This window comes from Lutra lutra, chromosome 1 (assembly GCF_902655055.1).
Source record: "Lutra lutra chromosome 1, mLutLut1.2, whole genome shotgun sequence".
Classification (NCBI taxonomy): Eukaryota; Metazoa; Chordata; class Mammalia; order Carnivora; family Mustelidae; genus Lutra; species Lutra lutra.
Window position 1 is genome coordinate 163,665,488 of NC_062278.1, and position 27,177 is coordinate 163,692,664.

The 27,177-nt window shown below is 47.3% G+C and overlaps 1 protein-coding gene across 3 annotated transcripts in view; it reads left to right on the forward strand.

The window, feature by feature from the left end:
- Positions 1–27,177, forward strand: part of CHCHD6 (coiled-coil-helix-coiled-coil-helix domain containing 6) — a 241,505-nt gene that overhangs the window by 194,540 nt on the left and 19,788 nt on the right. For 2 of the 3 annotated variants that reach the window (XM_047742908.1, XM_047742890.1), the window contains one exon: positions 108–178. The exons of the other annotated variant lie outside the window; for it this stretch is intronic. In XM_047742908.1, coding sequence (XP_047598864.1) covers positions 108–178 — 71 coding nt within the window. The remainder of the gene's footprint in view (positions 1–107; positions 179–27,177) is intronic. 3 annotated transcript variants of the gene reach the window in all.

Sequence of the window (27,177 nt, forward strand, 5' to 3'; positions counted from 1 at the left end):
CCTGGTCAAGAAATTAGTATCTGTCGATTTTTAGCGTGGTTGCTCCCCTGAGGGAGCCAGAGGGAAATTTCAATCTTTGGTAACCACTTCTGTTTTTCTCCTTGTAGAATGTCGAGATGTATAAACTGTCTTCACAGCAATTCCATGAGGCAGCTTCGAAAATGGAGGGCACGATAAAGTAAGAATTTGCTTATTTTTTTTTGTAAACTTAGCCTGTATTTGTAAGAATCACCACACATGGTTTGAAACCTGCCACCACCTGCCTAATTTCTAATTTCTCTAATAACACAGACAACCATCTGTTCCTCGGTCTCTCACCTGGATATGAGGCAGCCATTGGTCATCTGTAATTGGCCAAATAAGTACTCAGCTCTTCCCTGGCTCCCTGGTGGTGGGAAGGGGGCTGTGGTAGACTAGTAGACTTGTTTCAGGCCTGATGTTCTGCAGGCTGGGCCACAGACTGGCCGTCAGGCTCCCCGGGGAGTCAAGAAAGGGGAGCTGCTGCCCCGCTGCCCCCCACCTCAATTTGTGGAGGTGGTTTTCAGAGCACCCTATTCCTGAGGTCAGCTCTGTGTGGAGGCCCTGAGCCATGTACGTCTCACATGTTGACATGCCCAGGGCAGCCCCCATTTTACTCCCAGCAGGACTGGGGCTCAGGGACACTGATGGCTGGCTAAGGTCACATAGCGCTGAGTGCCAGCATCCAGTCCCTTGCCTGTCCTGCTCCTGCACTATGAGGGAGGCCTCAGAGCCAGAACATCAAGGAGTGGCAGGTGCTTGCAGTGTGTTCATTATGCGTGCACATGTGCACATTATGCGTGCACTTCAGGGGGATGTCACAGGTCGGTCTGCAGAGGGTGCCGTGGAAGGGAGAGCTGGGCCTTGTGCTCTGGGTCCTTTGTGTGAAGGTGGTCCCTGTGGACTGGGCCAATGCCCTGTTCATCCCCCAAGGGTCTTCCCTTCCCTCCTGGGCGTAAATCAGGGTGTCTCCCCAGGCAAACCAGTCACAGTGCAGAATGGTGAGGGCTTAGATGTGGCACGACAAGAAGGAATCATCAGAGGGAGGTTTGGGTGACAAGGAGGTGACAAAGTGCTTATAAATACAGCTGCTGATTCAGACCATGCAAGGAGCCAGGAAGGGCAGTGGGAACAGATGGACTCAGTACAAATCTGGGGTGCAGCATGGGGCAGCTGAAGCTAGGGGTCCGTACTGCTGGAATGGACTACAGAGCAGCTTTGGGGAAAAGCATTTATCGTGAGATTTCAAGTCCTAGTGCAGTAACAGGAGACTCAGAGAAAGAACTTCCCAGTAAGCAGGTGGAGATGGAAAGGTCTTGCATCTGCCCGTTGGGATCCCACAAGGGTTCTGGGTGTGATCAAATGCACTGAGCTGCATAGACCTCAAGGAATAGAATGTTCCAGCTTCTCTCGCAGGCAAGGGCCCAGCTGGTTCGTCCAGAGCTGAGAAACACTCAGAATCATATTCGGTGAAAGGAAGAGGTTGAGAAGCAGTCACACCCCAGATGCTGTGGGATGATAGCCAGCCCAATAATGTGATCACTGGAAATGGAAAAAAACCACAGTGCAGCCCCTCGTGCAGGCCCTTCCGCTGGAGCTGCCAATGGGCAGTGATGTCAGGTCCATAGCCCCTCTCTCTCTTTACCTGGTTCGTGGAATAGCCCACCCCCCAAGAAGAGACTCGGGAAAAGGCATGCAGCTTTACTGTCAGTGATCCCTGCCATTTTGTTACCTGCCATGTGGCCCACCATCCTGAGGGTGGAGACTGCTGGCCTCCTGGTCCCCTGGATTAGTGCATTTGACTTTGGGGTCACATCCTTTCTCATCCTCATGTCTTCTGAAGGCAAAAGGGAGATGGCATATGAGTGTCTTCTTCATCTGAGTGAAGCGAAAGGTTTTTTCAAAGGTTTATAACATCCCTTGATAATTACTAGTATATGCTAAACATATGACTAAACGGAGGTGCTCTGCAAGGCACTTAGACTGTACCCTCTCCTTTCCTACCACGGGCATTTCACAGATGAAGAACTGAGGCTGGAGTGGTGGGGATGCCCCTCACCTGGCCCGATTACGCTCCAGGCTGGGGTCAAGCTTCACTTAAATGCTTCAGAGCCACGGCTCTTCTCCACGTGTCTCTGCATCATCGCTGTCCCTCGAGGGCACCTCTGAGTGTGAGATGGGCATCAAGATGGCGCTGAGCCTGCCTAGGCTCTAGAGTTAGGTAGACCTGGAATCCAGCCTGGCCCTGCCTCTCACTGGCCAGTCCTGCGACCTTGGGCAGGTCGTTTCACCTCTCTGATTTCCTCACGCACAAAACAGAGCTGATACCCCTCTAAATGCTTTGAGTGAGATAACACACGGAAAGTAGACCTCACGTGTCAACAGTTGGTGGTAGTGTTGTGATTATTATTAATAATAGCAGTCATTTGAATCACTCTTGTAACACCCAGCTTGGCATAGTGTGGCACAGATTTAATAAATAAATGGAGTTTACCAACAACAACAAAAATTGCCTTTCCCCAAACAGAGTAAACAGGAAGCAGTGCAGAGTTAGAAATTATTTTACTTAAACACTGGGGATGGAGAGCGGAATCCTTGATTAGGAGATTTCTTGGATTAACAAATGATTGTAAATTGTATCGTAAATGCTAACTGTTGACAGCAATAATAGTTCTCTTCCAAGACAGTGAACATCTTTTAACAACTTTGAGTAAACTGGATGTTTACTTAGGTGGCTAACTAGATGTCCATGTATTCATTTGTTCATTTAACATACATGTATAAAGTACCTACTGTTTGCCAGGTACCATGCTAGGTGCTGGTGATAGAATGATAAACAAGACAGCTCTGGTTCCTGTCAGCAAGGAGCTTGTCATTTGGAGAATGACAAACAATATTTTTAAATTAATTGCATCAGAAGCAATTGCCCAAACAATGATTGATTACAGTAATGAGCCGTGAAAAAAAGTGTCTGAATTAAAAGGCACATGTCTGAGGACCCTAATGCAGACTTAGATGGTTGAGAAGGCTTTTCCAAGGAAGTGACATTTAAACAGATTCCTGCAGGATGAGGAGCCTTTGGTCAGAGGAAGAAAGGGGAAAGAGCACTTCAAACAGAAGTTTCCACGTGTGCAAAGGCCTGGGGGCAGGAAGTGATTTAACATATTCAGGGAATTGAAAGGCCTGTGTGACTGGAGAGGAATGAGTGAGAAGAGGGACAAGGATGAAGGATGAGAGATCAGGACTAAGAAGTGAGCAGAAGCCAGACCACACAGAACTTTGTAAACCTGTGTTAGAGATTTCACTCCTATCCTAAAATTAGTAAAATACCATTTCAACTTTCTTTCTTTCCTAATGTATGCAATTAAGGTATTGAATTCTCTATAAACACAGCCTTAGCTACATCTTAACATTTCGATGTATTGTGTTTTCATTATTAATTGAGTTCAAAATTTTTCTAATTTTTATTCTGATTTTTTTTCATGGGTTATTTATATAATTATATAAGATCAAGAGTCACGCACTCTACTGACTGAGCAAGCCCACCCCTCTAGTTACTTTTTGAATAATTGATTTTCAGTTTAATTCTGTGGTTGAAGGATATACTCTAAATCCTCTAAATTTTGAGACCTTGCTTTATAGCCTGTATGTGATCTGTTTTGCTAAGCCTTCTGTATACTTGAAAAGAATGTGTGTTCTGCCAGTGTGTATAGTATTCCATGTTTGTCAGTTAGGTTCAGTTGGTCAGTCAGGTTCAGATTTTCTGTATCATTACTGATATACAGATTTACGGTTTCTTTCTGAGATCATTTTCCTTCTAACTGAAGAACTTCCATAGTATTTCTTTTAGTGTGGCTTTGCTGATTATAAATTCTCTATTTTAATTGTCTGGAAATCTAGTTCATCTTCAGTTTTGAAGAATGTAGCAATCCTCTCTTTGAGCTCCTTGAAGGTATCTTTATATTCTGATTTGATATCTGTTTTTCCCTGGAGAAGTCAGCTCTTGATATTATTATTACTCCTTTTTGGTAATTACCTTTTTTCCCCCTCTGTCTGATGTTTAGCTTTTCTTTGTCTTTGGTTTTCCTAACAATATGACCATCATGTGGCTAGGAGTCCATTTTCTTTCTTTTTTCCTGTTTGGGGTACATGTGTTGGGGTTTGATGTCCTCTTGTTTTAGAAATTTCTCAGCCATTATCTCTTCAAATAAAATTCTGCCCTATTTTGTCTTTCCTCCTTTCTGGCATTTCAGTTACATGTATTACTGTGTCTCATTTGTCTCTGTGCCTCATTTTCTGTTTTTCGTAACTTTTAAAAAAATCTTCATCCTGTCCTGCAATTTCTCTATTGACCTTTCACTTCACTAATCCTTTTAATGTTTCAAGTCTCTCTTAAACCTATTTATTGAATTCTAAATTTCAATTACTGCATTTTTGTCAATTCTGGAAGTTCCAGTAGTTTGTTTGATTCCCAGTCTCTGCTGAAATCCTGGTTTTGCCATCTGTTTTCTGGAACCTATTAGTTATTTTGAGGTCATCTGAGGGTCTATTTCTGTTGCCTTTTTTTTTTTTTTTTTTTTTTTTTTGCTTTTGGTCCTATCTCTGTGTGCCTGGTAATTCTTTTTTTTTTTTTTTTTTTTTTTTCTTTTCTTTCTTTTTTCTTTCCTTTTCTTTTCACTGTAACAGAATTCATTGTTTATGCACCACACCCAGTGCTCCATGTCATATGTGCCCTCCATAATACCCACCACCTGGCTCCCCAAACCTCCCACCCCCCATCCCTTCAAAACCCTCAGATTGTTTTTCAGAGTCCATAGTCTCTAATGGTTCATCTCCCCTTCCAAGTTCCCTCAACTCTCTTCTCCTCTCTATCTCCCTATATCCTCCATGTTATTTGTTATGCTCCACAAATAAGTGAAACCATATGATAATTGACTCTCTCTTGACTTACTGACTTATAATTGACTTATTTCTCTCAGCATAATCTCTTCCAGTCCCGTCCATGTTGATACAAAAGTTGGGTATTCATCCTTTCTGATGGAGGCATAATACTCCATAGTGTATATGGACCACATCTTCCTTATCCATTCGTCCGTTGAAGGGCATCTTGGTTCTCTCCACAGTTTGGTGACCGTGGCCATTGCTGCTATAAACATTGGGGTACAGATGGCCCTTCTTTTCACTCCATCTGTATCTTTGGGGTAAATACCCAGTAGTGCAATTGCAGGGTCATAGGGAAGCTCTATTTTTAATTTCTTTTTTTTTTTTTAAAGATTTTATTTAATTTATTTGACAGAGAGAGATCACAAGTAGACGGAGAGGAAGGCAGAGAGAGAGAGAGAGGGAAGCAGGCTTCTTGCTGAGCAGAGAGCCCGATGTGGGACTCGATCCCAGGACCCTGAGATCATGACCTGAGCCGAAGGCAGCGGCTTAACCCACTGAGCCACCCAGGCGCCCTATTTTTAATTTCTTAAGGAATCTCCACACTATTCTCCAAAGTGGCTACACCAACTTGCATTCCCACCAACCGTGTAAGAGGGTTCCCCTTTCTCCACATCCTCTCCAACACACATTGTTTCCTGTCTTGCTAATTTTTGCCATTCTAACTGGTGTAAGGTGGTATCTCAATGTTGTGCCTGGTAATTCTTGACTGAATGCCAAGCATTGTGTAGAGACTATACAGAGGCTCTGGAATGTATCTTCTCCCCCAGAGTGCTCCACCCTGTTCTCTGGTGGCCACCTGAGGAACTGAGCTGACTGAACACTTGCTGCAGGTGTGGTAAAGCTCAGGCTACTTCTGATTTACCCTTCTTTCTAGGGCATGGCTTTCCAGGGCTCCAGGACACCTTCTTTCTTGGTGAGCTCTGAACCCCTATGTTTGCTTCCTCAATTCCATGAGACTTCTGAAAATTCCACTTTGCCTTTCAGTGGCTTTTACTTGGCTCCTTAGCCTCTTGTCTTAAATAGCTCAAGAATGTGACAAATGCCTTAAAAGAGGAAAACCACTGAGTGTTGGCTTACTGTATTTTAGCTCCTTTCTCCAGAATCCTGGTCCCTCAAGTCCTAGCTGCCGTCGCAGCCTTGAGCTCCAAAGGACTAGTGTCTCTCCATACTCCTGTGAGATTTCCAGAAGCTCTGAGCTTCTCCACCCTTTAGCTTAAGCTGTTTTCCCAACTCTCAGCCTCCCTTCCTGCATTGAGAATTGCCAAAGAACTCAGTGGGGACAAGTGGCTCCAGGAGTGAGTACCTAACCTCTGTACAGGTCCCTTCCCTCATAATCTTGGCCCTCAAGACCTATTTTGTCTTGGTCCTCAGATCCCTAAAACAGACTTCTTAAATGTCAACTTTTAAAATTTCTTTCTCAGTGGTGAGTGTAGATTTTCCCCAAGCTACTCTACTATAACTGGGAGCAGAAGTCTCAACTTAGCTTTTGAGGTATGATTAGTTTGCCAAGCAGAAAATGGCCATGCCAGGTAAAGGAAAGAGAGTAAGAACTAAAGCAAAGCCCATCAAACACTGGTTAGCAACATCAGACACTGATGGCATGGATGGCCCTCCCGACTTTTCCACGGCTTGCTGAGCTTTCCTGAGGCCTGCTAAGCCCGCCATATATGCAGGGCCTCCGAAGATACCCATCAGAGGGTCAATGGTGAACTCAAAACTAAAGGGAAATGTTGTTGGTGAGTCCAGTATTCACAGTGTGGAGACTCTTGTTTTGGAAGAATTCCGTCATTGGGGTAGAAGTGGGTCTCCACAGTATGTATGCATGCACAGACACACACGCACGCGCGCTCGCCCCTCTACCTCACAACAGCACAGCAGGCAGGATTGTTCAGGTTTTCTGAAGGAAGAGATTAAGACCCCAGGGAACATCCTGCATTTATTGTGTCACATCTATTTTTTATGACAACCTTCAGTCCTCTTCCCGTGGGATTCATTCAGAGCCTGTCTCGACTTCTCCCTGTCAGGAAACTTGTACAGTCCTCCCTGGCCCCACAGAGAGCTGCCCCTCAAAGAGATTAGAACAATTGAGTTGAAGGAAGAAGATTATTAACTGTTTCCTGAAACTGAGTCATTGTGCTGCAAGGACTTTGATCCAGAGAGGTCTGATTAACGTGGACACAGTGACTTGGAACTTGCTGGGGCTGAGCTTCCATGGTAGCTCCTGCCCTCACCTGGAAGCCAGGATTTATTGAATAACCTGTGGGGGAGGGGCTGGGCTCACCTGAGAGTATATTCTCAGGTGCTCTATTAATTGAGCTACAGACAGATTAATTACCTATTAAGACAATGGTCATTTATTTGAACGCCAAATAAAATAGTATTCTGTCTTAATTGATCCAAATAATGTTCAAATTAGTCTGACTTCAAAAGCTGTTTCTCATTCTCACTTCCTTATCTTATGTAACTTTGTAAAAGGAGCAGGAAATATACCAAAATATGTGGCTTAAACTGGTGTCCATGGCTCTTTGAGAGGTTACAAATCAAAACCCATTTAATAATCCATTTAACAAATCAAAATGCAGTTAATACATTTTTTTAAAAACCCACATACAGCTGTTTTGCTAGGCACTTACGTGGCTTCCAGGGTCTCCTGTTCACAGGGAGCTCTGGTAGCAGATGCCTTGCAGGTCTGGAAACTAAGTCCCCTTACCTCTCAGGCTCAGCTCACTAGTCTGTAAAGCAGGGAAAATGATGATGCCTGTGTGTCAATGAAATGTGGTAATCCACAGAGTACTCAGGGACACACAGCCAGCTGGTGGCAGAGTGAGATTTGAACCCAGGCCTATTTGAATCTGGCTCTTTTCTACTCTACCAAGATACTATCCTCTCAGGAATCTGCAAGACAAGGGGAGTAGCTGCTTGCTGACTAGCTGACTCAGACATCCCCCCACCTCATGCTGGTGCTGTAAGTTTTAGTGTGCGTGTGTGTATGCGTGTGTGCGTCCCCTGCCCAGGGCTCTTCACAATGCGGGCAGAGTTCTGCCTCTCTTATAGCAACAGAGAGATACACAGAGAGAGAATTCATCAATAGAGGGAGTGTTTATGTGGTGTGTGGGAATGGAAAATCCAAACAAAAGATCTGGGGTGGTAGTGCTCCCTCAGGCCAGAGCCCTGGGCTGGTTCTGGAAGTGAGTGTGGGCCACCTTTGAAGAGCCTCAGTGGTTTCACTGGAGAGAGGAAGTAGTTGGCTTTTTGCCCACACCCCATCATGTGCCCCCAGCAGACATCATCAGAGGATCCCAGCAATCGCCCCCTGAACCTGGATGGCCTCTCATCAAGGTTGGCATTCAGGGTGAAACATGTTTGCCACCCTGGACCAGACAGCTTCTAAAGACCAAGTTTTCCAGTCTGAGATTCTGCTCAGTTCCTGATTTCAGAATGCAGAATATACTGAGTTACCATTGTAGATCCTATTTTCTGTCTAGAATGCCCCCTCTTTTTTCCTCGCAGAGTATGCTCACTTTTTGAAATCCAACTTAAGCATCTTTTCTGTTTACTGTTTGTCTTCCCCAGGGGTCAATCCAATATGTTCTTTTTCTCTGCATTCACACTGTCCAGCCCAGGACTTGGCTGTGATAGATGCCCACCGAACATGTGTTGGGTGGGTGGATGAGCTGAGTCCCACTGTGTAGACTCCAGGGGTGGGATTTAAAAACAAATTATTGGCTATCTAAGCATCTTCTCCATAGAGGCTTCTGCCATGCACAGCAGGGTCCCAGGTCCAGTGGTGGGGTGATGGGGGAAGTGTAGGGTGGCCTAGGGCAGGACTTTGAGGTCAGACAAGTGAGTGCATTCCCAGCCATGCTGCCTGATGTGTGGGCTGCATCAGATGACAGAACTGCTTGGAGACACTGGCCCCCTTCTTCCGAAGGTTGTTCCAAGCGCATCATGAGGCAATGTGTTGAGCACATAGTTAATACTCAGTAAACAGTAGGTATTACTTATACAGAAACTCACATTTTAATGAGAGAGAGATTGAAGTGCAATAGCTGAGAGGGTGCAGTCCTCAGTACATAAAACAAGGTAACAACTGTCTGGACCTGGAGCCACAAAAGAAGGGGAGACACAGGGACCCTCCGCCCCAGCTCTCCTTTTGGAGACATGCCCTGCAGAGACCCTCACATGTGTGCACAACCCGCCACAGGCAAGGGGAGCCCCATTTCCAAGAGTGACCGATTTGGAGGCAGCCTCACTGCCTGTGAATAGGGCAGTGGATGAGCGTAATCTGCCTGACTCTGAATAGCAAACAGCAGTTAAAAATGATAGGGCGGGGGCGCCTGGGTGGCTCAGTGGGTTAGGGCCTCTGCCTTCGGCTCAGGTCATGATCTTAGGGTCCTGGGATCGAGCTCCACATCAGGCTCTCTGCTCAGAGGGAAGCCTGCTTCTCTTCCTCTCTCTCTGCCTGCCTCTCTGCCTACTTGTGATCTCTCTCTCTCTGTCAAATAAAATAAATGAAATTAAAAAAAAAATGATGGGGTGCCTGGAAGGCATCTGGAGGGGCGCCTGGGTGGCTCAGTCGGTTGAGTGTCTGTCTTCAGCTCGGTGCGATCCTGGGGTCCTGGGAAGGGGCCCTGCATTGGTCTCCCTGCTTAGTGGGGGGCCTGCTTCTCCCTCTCCCTCTGCCTGCATAGCCTCCTACTTTAAAAAAAAAAAAAAAAGAAAGAAAGAAAGAAAGAAAGAAAAAATGATCTGGAGCCGTGTACCTAGCACAGGAGGAGGCTTGGGAGATGTTGTTGGGTGCAAAAGCAGGTTGGGGTTTACTCCTGTGTGTGTACTGGACACACGTACAGTCTCTCTGTTCTGTAGGTGTGTGCGGTTTGTGTGGATATAGAGAAGAAAGTCTGGAAGGGTACACTCCAAACAGAAAACCATGATTGCCCCTGGGCAGTTCAAGGGCATTCAGAATTAGAAAAAGAGTCAGAGGGGACTGTAACTTATCTGCTATGTTTTTAATTTTGTGAAAAAGGAGATGTACTTGTGTGCAGCTTGTGTAATTAAAAATTAATAAGAATACAGAGACATTGCAAGAGAAGAATCGATGATGATTTGGGCCAAGGGAGAGGGAGGTTCCCAGTACAGTTGGGAACCAGATCCCGAGCTGACCCTGGAACTGTGTTCTTGGTTGCACATTTGTGCACGTGCACACACATGTATGTGTGTACATGTACATGTGTGACTGTGTGGGAGGGCATATCAGTGTGAATGCGTCTGTACATGTGTGTGAGTACATGCACATGTGTGTCAGTATGTTGTTTTCTGATCAACACTTGACCTCTAACTCGCCTCATGCCCTTTCTTTGAATTTCTCCATCAAAGACAGAGACTGTTGGACTAATCTGTGGTTTTAAATGTCCTTTGGCTGTGGCTCCTGTTCAGAAGAAATCTTATGTGACATGTGAACATGTGAGGTGCCCATGAGCCGCCGTTCTGGGTGAAGTCAGAATGGACATTGAGTTTCTGGGCTCAGAAGCCCAGCTCCTGGAAGGCCAGGGGTCCAGGGGAGAGTGGGCTTCTCTGTGGGAGCCCCATCCCTACCTTTATGAGGGCCCAGCCTACTGCCCTGGGATCCTGCAGGAGCTGCTGGCTGGGTTTGGGCTGTCGTGCCCTCTCACGCATTAGCAGGGAGATGACAGAAAATGAACCTCGAGGCAGGCAGCATGGCTTTTTGCTGGCAGGTGTAGCCAAAGGTTCCATCCGGAACAAAGTCGAAATGTTACTGAGCAAAGGAAACCTAGAAATTAGCCAGTGGTTTTCTGTTGTGCATTCGCTATGTCACATAAGCCATCAAGCACTGGGCAGTGGCGTTTCCTGCTGTGCCGCTCAGGCTTGCCACAGAGAGGCTGGGGAGGCCCCGGGTGGCAGGAGTGGGGGATGGCGAACCACAGTGGTGAAAGGGCCGAGAAGCTGAAAGGCAGGGAGGGAGAAGCCTAGCCAGAGGATGTACCTGTATTCCTCTTAGGAGACTGACTGGTACAGGCCTAGAGCCTTGAACTACGGATTGAAAATTTAAGTTAGATCCAGGGAAGGACTTTCCGACTTGCAATAAGTGATCATAACATAATAACCAAGGGAAGGAAGCTGTACAGCCTTTATCTTCCTCTGGAGATGTTTAAGGAAAAGCAAGTATTGCTCTATACCCGGAATGTGGTATATGCCAGCCCTCTTCCCCATCTGATCACAAACAACAGAAGGGCCACTTCCTCTGCGTCAGCATTCTGTCGGCCTCCTCTGGCTGGCAGGCAGCCGGCCACCGGGTTTCTCCCAGGGGGAGTTTCCTAGTGGTTTGCGCTTGACCCCTGCTTAGGGCAGGGATACTGTCCCCACTTCTCATGACTCGTTCTGTAGCCCCTGCTCTGGTTCTGTGGGCCACCATCCACAGAAGGGAGTCAGGAAGGGCCTTTGCCTGGTGCTTCCTGGTTAGGAAAATTTTGATAATCACTTCTCTGTAAAGAGAGGATTAGGTGATGGAGATCTGGAGCCTCCACTGAGGCTGGTACAGGACACAGCGTGTACATGATAGACATGGTCTTCGCCTCCGCCGAGAACACAGATGCCACCCTGCCTGCCAGCCTCCCCAGACAGCATCTACTCCCTCTGTACCTGTCTCCAACATGTCCCCCTGCCCAGCCCAAGTCAGCTAGCTGTGTCTCCAAGGTGCCTCACAGAACCTAGGGACACTCCCAGGGGTGCAGCTTAGAGCACTGTTTGACCCTTCTGTGTTCAAGCATCACATTCTACTAGATTGTAGGCCTCTTGCAGAGAGGAACCTTGTTTTACTCCTGTTTGTGTCCCGTGGGTCCAGTCCTTATGCCCTCACTCTATATTTAGTGAGTGGAAACCCACTGTAACATGTCCCTGCTCTAGCCGCCCATGGAAAACCAGTCTGGGAGCCAAGGAGATGGAGCAGTGAATCCTGCCCAAGCTCAGTGGGGCTGCACAGATGAAGTCATGTTCATGCTGAGTCCAGGCAGGCTCTGCCGTCGAGGGTCAGTGTAAACAGACTGGGAGTGAGTCCTTTCTCTGTGGGCTGTTAGAAGAAGGTAGTGCACTGCTGTTGGGGGAGAAGCAAGTACTGAGGGGGTAGGGATGAAGCTCAGATACCACTCGAAGGATGGGCTGGTCCGGATGTAAAGGGCCTTCATGCATATGGAAGAATTTGGAATTCACCCTACAGGCAGTGGCAAGCCATAAAAAAGCTTTTAAGCAGGGAATTGATATGATCGAATTTGTGTTTTAGAAAGATAACTGGCAGCTTCTGGGAGATGAAACGGTAATGGTGTTGAGGTGGGAGGCAGGAAGCCTGCTTAAGAAGCTGCCGCAGGACTACTAGCTGGGATGACTCACCCATTCAGCAGACACGTGCTTAGGGGCCCAGGCAGGGCATAGCCCAGGCAGGGCACGGCCGTGGGCTGGGCAGAGAGGGTTTCCTCGTCAGGGCAGCGAGATGGACAAACGGTTAGCAGGGGAATAAGATGATTCTACAAAGGTCTGTGAGGAGGATTAAAGGAGATAATGGGATAGAGGGGACTAGAGCTTCTGGCGGAGGATCAGGGATGGATGGTCCAACACTGGAGCAGCACCAAGCCACGAGACGGGGTTGTGCAGATACCAGGTGTAGGCATGGCTGATTTCTGGGCGATTCTTTGTGCCAGTGGGAATGGATGAGGAGCAGAGAGGCAGGGAGGCTCCTGACCACGGCTGGACGGGAGCACAAGCGTGAGCACCTAGAGGGTTTGGGTACTATCCCCAGGACTGTAGGCAGGTGAGGGGGTTCCCCAGCTGCCCCAGCACCAGAGCAAGGAGGGGCAGGGCAGCCTGTCTGACGACCATGGGTGTGATGGGCTCAGTGATGGTCCTGTTGCCTTTGAAAGTCCTAGAGCCAATTCCCCTGGTCGACCACACTTGGTGGGCTCTGAGTGATAGCCATGGTTCCAGGGCAGTGGCAGCCTCCAGGGTCAGCTGGCCTCTGCCCTGAACTTTCTTAGTACTCAGAGATCCATGACTCAGGAAACTGGACTTTGAGACAACAGTGTGTTAATCCCCGCCCCTCGACAGAGACAAAAATGGCATTTCATTCCCAGCTCTATTAGCAGCCTCGCCTGGGGACTAAAGCCTGTGTCCCCAAAGGCCCGGCTGGGACTCTTTTCCTTTGTGCCACTTTTGTTTTCTTTTGAGTGTTACATTTAGATTAGCTTCTGGGGATTAAATGTTATTACAGTAGAGGAATCATGTTTGGGGTTTTCTTTTTTTCTCTTTTTTTTCTTTTTTTTAAGTCAGTAAAGAGGTTAGGGCTTAGCATTCTTGTCATTAGATTTATTTTTTCCTGGTCCTGTTGCCTGCCCTGTTCCTGTTCTTAAGAGAAAGCTTTCGCTTGGGTTTCATCATAGTCGCTTTTGCCTGGAAGGGAGCAGCTTTGTCTCAAGCAGGGCCTTTCTATCCAACTTGAGGGTGGATCTTGGTGCTACAGCACCACCTTGCCCTGGACGCACTCTGGGCATGTAGTGCTTGGGAGTGCACACTCATGCCTCCCAAGAAGGGTGCGCTGGCAGAGGGTCGGGAAATTGTCAAGTGGTGAAATGTGGCAGAACTAAAGAATTCCCCTGAGGTCTGATCACTGTCAACCACACCGCCCCTCCTTCCACAAGCGACAAGGGCTCTGGGCTCGCTGACTGCTCCAGAGGCTGCCAGCAGGACCCACCGTGGCAGAGGCTGGCAGAGGCTGGATACTGTCTCCTGGTATCTGGTTCTTCAAGGACCAGGGTGGATGTTCCAGAAAGATTTGTTTCCCCTGCAGCACTCTGTAAAACAGGCTCATTTTATCAGACTGTAGAGTTCAGTGGAGGCCGGCATCTCAGGTGTTTAGATTTCAAGATCCTGACCATCTCTAGGCCCTAGGAAGGGAGTGCATGGCAGGGATGATGCAGGCTCTGAATGGCTGAGGGCTCTGCCCACCGCCAGCAGAGTTCCCTGTCTCTCTGCCCATACCAACAGGAGGGCCTGCCCTGAAGGGTTCACCTTAGAGAAATGGCGTACATGGTATGCTGGCCATGGCTCATGCTCATCCCCAGGCTGGAGTGGACCCTGAGAGGCCCAGTTTGATCTGTGGCCATTGGTTGCTGGTTTTAGGGTATAAGAAAGGACTTTTTTTTCTGGTACAGTCAGATCCATGGGAGTTGAGAACCATGATTCTGAGCCTTCTCTGTAACATCCAGTCTCTCTGGGAGTTGAAGGTATCCACACTGGGCCACGATTTCTAGGAACTCTCTAAGTGTTCCCAAATCATCACTCCCACTGTCACTGTTCCTACCCCACCAACACCCCCCACCACCACCACACACACAAATAAGATGAAGTTCTGAGTCACTCTGCCTGGTGGCATCCCCATAGGGCCTTCAGAGGGGGTCATCTAATCCAATCCCAGATACAGGCGGATCTTTCCCAGGGTGCTTGCCCCCAGGAATTCTACTGCCTCTGCAAAAATGAGCTCAGTTGCCAGAGCCCATCTTTACTAAGCTCCCCGTTTCATCTCTCATGGCCCTATGAGAGAAGTGCTCTCTCATGGAGCTCGGGGCTACGTCTTGGGAGCTTCCTAGCTCTGTCCTTGGGACTTTGAGGGGCTCAGTGAAAGTGCATCTGCATGTCAGCCCTACAGATACCAAAGGGAACTTTTATATCCCTTTGTAAAACATTATAGCTTTATCCTTCTAGCACTAATGCCCAGGTCCTGAAACCACCCAACGAGACACACACCTGGCTTCTAGTCTCTGTCACCACTCCCTGTGCTCCCTGTTAGCAGCGGGTTCTGCGAGCCAGAGCAGGCTGACCGGCCCGAATGCAGTGCAGCCATCACTTCCCTCATCTGGAGACTGGGCTCTGGCTGGAGCACATACTCACTGGGCTGCGGCGCTGTATTAGCTTGATTGTCCCCCACCCTGTCAGCCGGACCTCACTGACTATCCACACAGAGCTTCAGACAAACTCCTCTCCACGCGTGGTTACTAAGTGCTCTGGACTTGGGTTCCGGACCTCATATTTATCCCCAATAAACTTCACTAAGGGTAGATTTAGTCCAGCCTATAGACTGATGATTTGGATATGTGGATACTGTCGTCTGACATATTCATCATCCCATCTAACTCTGCCTTCCATAAACTTGCCAGCTCTTCTGCTAAGTCATTGATGAAAATGATAAGTTGCACAAGGCTTAAGACAGAATGCCAGTAGAGACTGCCTTCGAAGGTGACCTTGCCCATATTGGTCTAGTGATTCAGCCAGTTCCTAACATATTCCTTGGGCATCAGCCTACATTATTCCTTCTTTCCCACCAATGGGTCCGGGTAGAGGCTGGGACTGGTGGGCTACTGTGTAGCCCTGGGCTCCCCACCAGGATCTCTGTTACAGGGAAGAGAAGAGTATGGAATGATGTGTTTGTGATTGCCTTGTCTGTTCCTACTAATCACCTCTCCATTTCCTAAGTGCTCTGAAACCAGCTTCTTTACTGGGCCATTCTCAAATCTTATCTGAGCTCCCCTGTATTTTATGGCATGAATTCTTTTGAAACCCATGAAATGGAAGACTATTCCTTTCCAGTATTGCAGTGTTCCTCATTCTCCAGGATTCTGTAAAGGTCAGCAATGATAGCCTGGTGATCCAGACCTCAAGTGCTCTTGGTGTTCTCAGGTGCAGGCATTGAGAGCAGCTTGGCCCTTACCAGTCACCTTCCATCCCACGAAGGCTTTCTGTCCTTTTGAGCTAGGATCTGTCCTGGCTTCCAGGAGGTAGCTGGGAATAGGAGAAAAACAGGGGCTTTGAAGCACAGAAATCGGAGTTAAATCCTGGTCCTGCCTCTCACTTGTTGGTTGAAGTTTGGCCAATAGACCCTCTCTGAGGCACAGCTCTCTCCTTTGTAAATAGGGGAACTGTCTAGCACCCACAGGGCTGAGGAAGCAAACCTCTGTCCGTCCCTGAGCCTCCCTTTTTGCCCTCTCTCACCCACAGCTTCATCTCCTTTGGAAGGAAAAAAAAAAAAAAATCAACCCATAATACACCTCTTCCCACCTGGTCCTGCCCCTCCCTGTACTCTCTGCTGCTGCCTGGTTCATCTCCTCTGCCCAGACTGGGCCACCCGGTCATCAGGAAGCCCTGAGGAGCGGGCTCCATCCTTGCTGTGTGGGGCAGGTCTCCATGGAGCAGGGAGGGCACAGGGAGACATAAGGATTTGCTTCCCACCATCTGTGCCCCAGCACCCAAGGCCCTGCCTGGCCTCACCCCTGCTAGACTGGGGCTTCTATCTGCCTTTCCCGTGGAAAGGCCCTCTGCCCCTCATGAAGTCACCCTGGGATTTCCCAGTTACTAGAAGCAGTCAATGCCCTTTTTGCTTAAACCAGTCCAATACAGGTTCTGCACATGGAAGTGAGTGTTCTAGATGTGCCTTTCATTTCCATCCTGGGCCCATTCCCAGATCTTCAGACCCATTTATTGATTTGGCTCTATTTTTCAGGGCTGATCCCCCTGCTGCCCCCGTCTCATTGTCAGCCCCCCTCTGGCCTTGGTTAGTTAGGCTGGTGAATGAACATCTACTTGTCATTTGGATCCTTTTAGAATGACTGGTCACAGGGATGCATGCGCCTCACTGAGTGGCCCTTATGACCAGCTCGGGTCTCAAGGCAGCTTGAGGAGGAGGTGAAACTTTAACCAAAAGCCCCCACAGTCTGTCCCCGAGATCATTTCAGGTAGATATGCCTAATGTGCTCCACTCTTCTCATGGTCCTAATCCCGCTGCCTCCCACGCCCTTCCCACCTCCAGAGCTGTCAGAGCTCCCATTCTCTGCAGTCTGCTTCAAGCTGATGACCAGAAGAAAGAGGATCTAGTCAATACCAGCTTACAGGCCCCTGGGGTTTTCTGTACTAGGAAGGAAGGCCTGGATAGACACCACCACTACCACCACAGGAAGGATCGGACTCTACCCGTCTCATAGGGCTCTGACACCTGCCTGGCACAGGGAGACATGCTTACCCTGTTCTTATGATGAGGAGACAGGACCATCCTGGCTAGCCTGCCCAAGGCTCTTGTGTGAGGAAGTGGCAGGGCCAGGATTCAGGGCCCAGCCTTTCTGTCCACAGCCTGGGTGCGTTGGTGTTATCCTGCAGTGACCCAGAGCCCAGGACCACTGGGGTGCATGTTTATAGCACACAGAGGCTCTGGCAAGATGTTCTGTGCCACTGTTGTCCCGAAGGGAGAGAGCTGCTTCAGGGCCTTCGCTGCACCCTTCTGTCCAGAGTGCCACTCAGTAGCCTCGATGGTCTCATGCTCTGTAGACCTGTCAGGGCTGATGTGCCAGAATCTGGGGGTAGGAGTGTCCACAGCCCACCTGCCTCAAAATTCATGGAATACCCAGTCCAGGGCCTTGCCCCAAACTGGGAGTCATGGAATCTGCATTTTAAAACAAGCTCCCGTGTGATGGTTATGAGCCCTGCAGTTTAGACCCGCTGCCAAAGTGAATGTACTGTAGCCAGCAAATTAATCACTTCCCCAGAAAAGCCCCCAGGGACCGCCAGTAAATCCATCCCGGCTTCTAATTGCAGCAATGGCCCTAGAGAAGCAACAGCCCTTCTGATGCCAGGACCCCTCCCCCTGCCTGGACCCCTCTCCAGGAGAGCCTGTAGTGACCAGTGGCCCTGGGGGAGGGAGCACAGCAGGCCTGGCATGGGGCTCTTCAGGGGCGGGTCACGGACCTTTGTGCTGCTATGCTGGAGCTGCAAGATGGCATCTGTGGCCCATGGCCAGGTGACACCAGGTTGCCATAAATGGGCATACACGGGCCAGGTGTGAGGAGACAGGCAGAGCCCCTTTGGCCATGATGAGCTGCCCATCTGGACACTAATTCAGCAGCCAACTTGTGCAACCGTAGGCATGTGGCTCCTGCCCTCTGGGGGGCCTGGGTCCCCCTGTTTAAAGAGTCGCCTTTCATCACCTCTGAAAGGTGCATCTGGGTGGGATGCGGTTAGCATCTGGGTGACTGCCAAGTGAGCAGGATGTCAGGCCAGGGCAGAGTCAGGAGACTGGATTCACACCTGTGCTGTCTGGCTGGTATACCCATGACCCGAGCAGTTGCTGCCACTTCTGGGCCTCAGTTTCACACTATAGCAGGGCCTAGGGGGACCCGCAATCTCTAAGGGCTTCTCCAGAATTTAGGCCCTGCCCCCCAGCAAGGTACAGCCTCTTTTTGTACTCCTGCTGTAAGGGCTGTGACTTCTTGGCCGCTCCTGTCATCTTTGTCGGGGTGCATCCTGTGCCCAGCAGGACCAAGGCAAAAAGGTTCAGGAAGCTTTGGGTGGCAGATTAAATTTTCTTCTGGTGGCGAGAACAATTAAGAAGAGTTCATTCTTCCAGGTCCCACCTTTGCAAGCCAAAAAAATCCCTAAATTCTGGACACTGGTTTAGTCTTACCCACAAGAAGAACAATAATATTCTTTTTTTTTTTTTTTTTTTTGACAGAGAGCACAAGTAGGCAGAGAGGCAGGCAGAGAGAGAGGAAGGGAAGCAGGCTCCCTGCTGAGCAGAGAGCTCGATGCGGGACTCGATCCCAGGACCCCGAGATCATGACCTGAGCCGAAGGCAGCGGCTTAACCCACTGAGCCACCCAGGCGCCAGGAACAATAATATTCTTTATCCACAATTTTTTAAAAGCTTTTTAAAAGTAATATGAGTCAATAAAATCATCTTTAGAAAGCTTGGCTGTTTTTATTGATCTTTAACATGCAAGCCAAGTAAAACTAATTGTAGCATCCAAATACTCCCTCTTCCTACACATTTGTTCACATACATGCTAACACACTCATACAGTCACACATACTTACACACTAATGCACACTCACATACACACTGACACTCATGCTCACACACTCACATGCCAATACACATTCTCATACACTCAGTCACACTTACTCTCATATATGTTAACACACACCCATGCATACATGCACATACATGCTAACATACTTATGAATGTACATACATACGCACAAACATAGCACACATGTCCTCACATACTCATGTGGTCACTCACATACATGCTGACATACACTCATTCATGTACACACATACATGTGAACATACTCACACACTAACATACACCTTCACTCATACTCATATACAATCACCTGCTCATTCACATCCATGGTAACACACTCACACACACTCACACACTCACATAGACCCACAGCAGATTTCTACATTCTGTGTCAGGATTCCAGAGCTATTCTCCTGTCAATGGCATTAACTGTGACTGTTTCCCTAGGCTCAGAGTCTGAGAGAAATTGGATTGAGCCCACAGAAATCAGACCACTGGAATGCAAACGTGGAAATGTGCCTGTGTCTGTACATACACATATTTATTTGCTGCTAAAGAGGATCTATTAGGAGCCAAAGCAGGAAATTCCTACCAGCAAATTCCTTAAGGAGGGTATGCTCACTTTTGTGTTGTCAAAGATGACTCTGGCTTTCGAGATTCTTCCTGTGAATTTCACAGGGATAGATGAATAGCCTTCCAGACTTCCATGATGACAGTTGTCAGGAATGCCCAGGAGTTTTACTTAAGCTAACAAATGATTACCCTTCCCATTAGCTCTACAAACAGGCCCCTAATTAGTGAATTGGCTAATAACAGTCGCCTCTGGGGTCATTAGCCCTGACAGTGTTGGCACTGCTCTGTGCACAGTGTCACCGCCATAACGCGTGCTGTCAGGCTCTGCTGGGAGTCAGAGCTAGGGAGCCACTGTAATGTTGCCCTCCCTTTCTTTATTTTCTACTTTAATTCCTTGGGTCAAGGAAATTAGTTCCTACCTTAAAGAGGTAGGAATTCCTAAATGTGGATTAGAAACAGAGATTTTTTTAAATGAAAGGACTAAATCAGTGGTCACATCAGTCCTAGATGAGAAAACAGTTTTTATGATCCGTAGCTCCAGGTTTCAAAGACACCCCTAGTCAAATTTGGGGGTAATTTTAGAAAGCGTGCATCTTGCTTTGTAGCTCTGGGATTCCTGTATGACTGCAGATCACCTGCTCTGCCTTGGGTTGTGCAGGACACTGAACCAGTGCCTTCAGTAGACCTTGACCCTGCATCCTGGTTTCCGGTAAGCAGGATGGCAGTGCTGACAGGAAATAGAGGAGCCAGTTATCTCAGGTGTGGCATCCCTTCCTCTGTGCCTCTCCTGGCTTTTGAGATCCTTCCTCCCCACAGCGAATAGGCATTAGGGCTACTTGGGTGATCTTGAACTAGGAACACTTCTATGGCATACAGCCTCACCTGCCAGCCTCACAATGGTTAGTCCTCGAATCCGAGACCTGCACAATCACTAGTGCTCAAGTCCTAGGCTTATACCCTGATTAGTCTGTGGTTACAGGGCCCACACAGTGACCAGTCCTTAAGTCCTAGACTCATACCCTGACTAGTCTGTGGGTCCAGAGTTCAGTGAACAGTGACTAGTTCATGAGTCCCTGGCTACATGATGACTAGTCCTCAAGTTCCCGACTCACAGGACGACTAGATTTTAAGTGCCAGGTTTACAAGATGACTAGTTCTTAAGTTCTAGGTTTACTTGATGATTAGTCCTCAAGTCCTAGGCTCATCCCATGACCTTAGGTCTTAAGTCTTAGGCTCACTCAATGACTAGTCTTTGCATCCCAGGCTCACCTGATCACTAATCTTTGAGTCCCAGGCTCACTTGTTAACTGGGTCTTAAGTCCTAAGTTTACTCAGTGCCTAGTCCTCAAATCCCAGGATTGTTGACTAGGTCTTAAGTCTTAGTCTCACTCTGACCAGTCCTGAGTCCTAGGCTCACAGGATGACTACTCTCCAAGTCCCAGACTGCCGTTCTAGAGATGGAGACAGCGGCACACAGGTGAAGCACGGGAGTGCAGCCTGGCCTGGTTGCCATGGTAGAGGAGTGTAGGGTGGTAACAGTTGTGACTAAAGGCTCTTTGCATTCAGGTTTTGTTACTGTACAGATTCTTACTACATCAGCTCAAAACCATGTGCAGCTTAGTCTAAATGCCTATTTAAGCAAAGGCCAAAAGTCTGTTTGAAGATAGGGAAAAATAGGATGTTCATAATACAAAGCTTGCAGCTAGTCATGGATGTAAAATTTATGACACTTCCCATACGGGAAAAATGAGTAGCGAAGCTGCATTTATTTGTTCAAAAGTAGAAATGCATCTTGAGGAATTAAAGAAAATTACAAAAAGGTGGTTATACAGCATAACAAATCTCTAACATGGATTAAACCGAATTGTTGAGGAGATAAAATGCCAGCCTCAACATGCGTTTCAGAAAAGGGAAGAACAATGCTGGGTTGGGTCGGGAGAGCCAGCTCCTGCTTTTGCTTGGTGCTGATGTGGCAGGAAGTTGCTGGTTCACGGCCCAGGAATTCACAGAGATGGAATGCCTTGGTCATTCCTGGACAGTTATTTCCATACTTGACTTGTGTAAGGAGGTTTACATAAGACACTTCCAAATCAAATAGCTGCTGGCACCTGGGAACCCAGCTAGGACTCTGTGGCCCCACAACCCTGGAGCAGCCTCTCCTGTCTCCTCTGGCGCTGCCAGGGGAACAGTCAGGCAAAGCTGGGTTTGGATCCTCCTCGTGTGACTCCCTAACCTTGGGTCCCAAGACAGTGGTTCACCTGCTCTTAATCTCAGTTTCCTCATCTGTATTCACTTGCCCTTGCAAGCTGGAGGAGGAGACAAATATGAGCGGATGTTTCTAGAACACCGAGACAAAGCTTGGCACCAAATAAGGCCCCCCAAATTGGTAGTCCTTGAGTATTTGGATAATGCCACTGCTAGCCATACGTAGCTATTATATTGGATTTTAATGACCTAATACAAAAAAAGAAGAACATAAAATATCTCAACATGTTTCTTACATGTTGATATGATAATATTTGATTAAATTAAAATAACATTAAAATAAATTTCATTCATTTCTTTTTATTCTTACTGTGGCTACTGGAAGATTTTAAATTCCATATATTGCCCATCCCCTATCTCTGTCATATGCTGCTGCTGGTCTCTGTCTTCCCATATCCCTTATCTGCCTTCGTCCCTCCCTTCTTAGTGTCCCTGCCACCACTTTGCAGGTATCCAGCTTTCCACACATTGACCCTGTGCCCCATGCCTCCATGTGTAACCCCCCTTCTCAAATGCAGGACAGCCTGGCATGGATGGGTCTCATCCTGTTCCGGTTTTCCCTGACAATTACCAAAACGAAGGAATTCACTCCAGGTCATGTAGGTTGAGAACTGTGAAACCAGTGTTCTTGCAAAACGCCCCCCCCACTTCAAATACAAGGAAGCCCCATAAATGAAATTTAAGTGCCTTTGTCAAGGTCAGAAACCAGTTAGTTGATTGGGGACCAATCTAAATCTTTTGGCTCCACACCACTGGGATTTTCACCTTACCATACAGCCCTCCAGTTTGTTGGCTGAACTACTACAGGGTCTAAGCTGGCGCTGAACTCAGCTTGCTTGCAGACTTTGAGAGACTGACCTCCTGAGCACCCCAAAAAGCCTGGACAGTGCAGTTTTTCAGCAGGTTGGGCTGAGAGATGGAGCCAGGCATGGTGCCACCCGGAGGACGTGCCTCTGTGGCTCGTCCAGGAGGAGGTCGGGGGAAGATGGCACCTTCTAGTTCTGGCCTCTGGAGTCTGATCTGGGTGGCCTCAGGCAAGCTACTCTATCTGCTTTAGCTCCCTGTCTTCATTTGTGTGAAGACTGAATTACACTGTGAGTGGTGGCAGTGGGGTGCATCTTGCCACAGCCCTCTGTAAAGGTTCCGAATGTGTCCATGGGCTGTCTCTCATCACATTTCCATCACAGAGCAAGTTGGGTGGCCCTATATGTTTTGCATCCAGGTGACAACTGTGGCCAGAAGATGAGGCATGTAAGCTTGAAAGGGGCTGCGGGGTGTGTGTAGGGAAGTAGTATCACGGGAGCCCTTTCAGTCTCTTGCTGGGGTAGCTGGAATCACAGTAACCCTCGGTGCCCAGGCCCAGCTCAGGGTCCCTAAGTCTGGAATCCTCAGGGTGTCCTTCCTCAGAGCCATGTGACTGAGACAATGAGGGATTCCCAGGCCATGGAGAGAGAGCAGGCTGCAGATTATCTCGCTGCTCAGCCAGCCAGCAGCAAGTCGTGACCCCAAGAACCCAGAGAAACAGCTCTTCCTATCTGGGTCACCGTATCCTTACTCTCCCGATTTGTAAAAGTACAGGCTGCAAAGAATCCATTTCCATCAAGGGAAATTGGCAAGGGGCCATGAGCTTGTGACTGGTGGCCTGGGGGCAAGGAAGCCTATTAGCAAAATGACCCTCCTCAAGGCCAGCACTGTAGGGAAGGGAGTCCGGCAGCAGCCTGAAGGCAGAACCCCCTTATTTCCAAGACCAGCCCCTCTGCCTGCTCACACTTGACGCAGCACAAGTCAGTCTCCCCGTGTGTTTCCCAGCTGTGAAATGGGGCTAAGAGAGCAACCCAGTGAGCTGGCATTTAGATCACGTGAGAGCATGTGTATAAAGTAGTAGACAGGGGGCCTGGCACATAACGAGGCTTCAATCAATGGCAGTTCATCTTACTTATTACCGCTGTCGACTCTGTTCGAATCCAACATCCAGCTCTGACTTCCAAGTTGCAATTTTTTTGTGCCATCAGACACATTAAAAGACCCATGCCAATAAGGTTTTTAAATGAAATGCCTCTCATAATAGATAAAATCCCCGTACCTAAGACAGCCCAGTGCTTAGTCAGGAGAATTCTCCTCCCTGGGGCCATGCCACTTGGTAACCGCAGCAGGCCACGGAAGGAAAGGTCAGCCCCGCTGGTTTGTCTGTGGGCCCCTCAGGGCCCTCTTCCCTTAGGACCACCTGCCTCTTAGCCTCTGCTGCTCCCCTACACGGGTTCTCCCCACAAGCTCTGCGTGCACACCACTAGGAGGGAGGCACTCGCTGCCTCCCTGCTCGAGCTGTCGAGACGCTGTTCTGATTGTCCCTGTTCTCCCTGCACTATTGTCTCATTCTTCCTTTTGTTCCTCTTGCTCTTTGGTGCCCCGTAAATATTTCTGTGCACAGAGGAGGACGACAGGTGGGAGGGCACTTGTATTTATCAGACCCTTCCCATGGTTCAGGCAAACGGGGAGGCACTCTAAATGCATTATCTCATTTATTATCCCTATTCTGTGGACAATGAAATTGAGAGTCCTTGAAGTGAATGGGCTTGCCCAAGGTGATAGAGCTGATGAGCGGAAGAGTCAGATTACAGCCCACACCAGCTGCCCAGAACCTACCATTCATAGGGAGGTGTGGCTGGGCAATGCAGCTGGGGCCAAACCGTGGAATTTCAAATGCCAGGGGTTTGGGCTTTATTTTGATGCCTTGGGAAGCCATCAGAAGTGTCTGCGCTTTGAAACGACAAGATCAGATGTGTGTTTTAGGAAGTTAACTCTAGAGGTACTATATTAAGTCTGTTAAACCACAACTCTCCATCCAATCCTTGCTCAGCTGCTAATTTTTAAAACTGAATGCAGGAAATTGCTTTCATCTCTACCCAATTTCATGCTCATTTCAGCCCGTTGTTCCCCCCATCTCTCGGTCTGCGTGTGCATGTATGTGCATGGTGGGGGGTGGAGGGGTGGGGGAGAAGTACATACCCCAGGAGAAGGGGAGGAAAATGCCTGAGATGGCTTCCTGCCATGCAGCCACTGGCTCGTGACAGCCATGACTTGTGACAGTGTAGAAAGCATGAATTTTATCTCTCACATACCTGGGCAGTGATGGAACAAGACGGGAAGCTAAAATAACATGACTGATCTTTTAACAAATGCAGCAGACTATACACATATTCCATTGACTCTATCTCTGAGTAAATTGATTTGGAACTTCTACTTTAGAATTTCAGAGATAAGTACAACCCTTATTCACTCCTTCTAATTCAATAAATATTTAGTTCCTACTATGTGCAAGTATTCCTTTACTCTGCGTTTCATGCCCATCTGTCTTCATCCTCTATAGTCTGTAAGTGTGTGTATGTGTACAGATAGGTAACAACACTGTGAGAGATGAACAGGTCCTATGCTTGATCTTTACATGTAGATTTTGTGCCTACCAATTGTTTGATATGCTTTCCAGTGTAGCATCTTAAAAAGATCAGTGATAAAAAATATTTAGATGAGTATATATCATTATAGTTTTTCAAAATGAAAAAGAGTTATGTTTTCTGATTAGAAAATGACACCTGAATATTGTAAAAAAAAAAAAAAAATCAATGCAGCAAAATATAGAAGTGGTTTTAAAAATCCAGAATCTCTCCATACTTCTGTTTTGGTGACATCACTTTGTACTTATAAGAACATAGACCCACTCTTGCCTGTAAATGGGATCGTGAGCTCTTGGGAAACACACCATTCCAGGATCTTCCATTTCCCCTCATCCACGTGCCACAAACCTACTTCTGTGTCACTCAGTGTAGATTTAAATCTTCATTTTCAGTTACTATATTATTATTCTACATGTCATAACAGAACTTAAGTCACCAGTCCCCTTATTGATGGGTCCTTGGGTGTTTTCCATTTTTTTTCCCAACATAATGAACACTGTGACACACAGCCTTTTCTGTCTCTGTGCACTTGCTTAAATCCTTCTAGAGAGAATTATTGGGTCCAAAGGATGCACACACACAAAACTATATATTTATATATATTTATGTATTTACATTTTACCAACTGCCATCCAGAACAATGGACATGTTGTACCAATTTTCACTGTAGAGATGCTAGAGGAGGGTGTACCTTTTCCCAAGACTTAGCAAGCACAGGATTTTAACAGTATTTCTAAAAAAAAATCTTTACCAACCTCAACACCAAAACCAGACTTTCACTTTTAAAGCTCCTCATGTCTTCAGGCATTAGTGAGGTTAAACCCTTTTCTTTTATTTATTTATTTATTTATTTATTTATTTGACAGACAGAGATCACAAGTAGGCAGAGAGGCAGGCAGAGAGAGAGGGAAGCAGGCTCCTCGCAGAGCAGAGAGCCCGATGTGGGGCTCGATCCCAGGACCCTGAGACCGTGACCTGAGCCGAAGGCAGAGGCTTTAACCCACTGAGCCACCCAGGCGCCCCTTAAACCCTTTTCTATGTTACTAGCCATTTGTACTCCTTCTTTTATGGATTACTCACGGCCTTTGAACATTTTTTCATTATTATCCTTTTTAAAAGGTCTTTGTATAATGGTGTTAATCATCTTGTTTCTTTTTTTTTTTTTAACTTCTTCTGTTTAATTTTTAGTTTATTTTCTGCTCTTCAGAAGTTGATTTGGGTATAGAGATCCAGTATGTTGTTCATTTTTCTGTTTGTGGCTTACATTACAAAGGTCTTCCTCCCCCAGTACCTATATATTTTTAGGACTAGTACCTCTGTGATTTAATTCCTTGTCATTAAGTTGTTGCTCCAGATGACCTCCCTGTGATTCATTTATGTGTAAGATGTGAAGTACAGATCCTCATCTGTTTGTTTCAGTTTTTTTTTTTTCTCCAGATAGGGAGTCCTTTGTCCCCTTAGCAGGAATATAAAATTCCATCCAGTCATATGCTAAATTCCTTGGGTCTATTTCTAGACACTTTTCCATAGCCAATCCTGCACATTTTAAATATGTTTAAAATACATTATGCAGCTACACTTATTTAAAAATAATAAATATCTAGCAGAACAAGTTCTTTTACCTTGATGATCTTCTCCCCATTTTTTTTTTTTTTCCAGATGAATTTAGAATCACTTTGCCAATCTTCCCCTACCCCACACCCAATTAGGGGGAAGAAAAAGAAAAAAATAAAGAAAGGCTGGTGGGCCCTTTGTGGGGAAATGTACAGCCTTTTGTATGCGTTCAGGCCTCTCAAATCACCATCCTTATTGTGGTTTTATTTTAAAATAATTGTAAACCTGTAGAAAGGTTGCAAGAGTAATACAAAGAATTCCTATGTCTCCTTATAACTCAGCTTCCCCAGCTGTTTACACGTTGAGAGTTTGTGTCCTCAGTTTTCTCTCTAGGTGACAATATTGTCTTCTCACATGGTGACCTGAGAGTACTCTAGTGCATCGGTTACCTCCCAAGG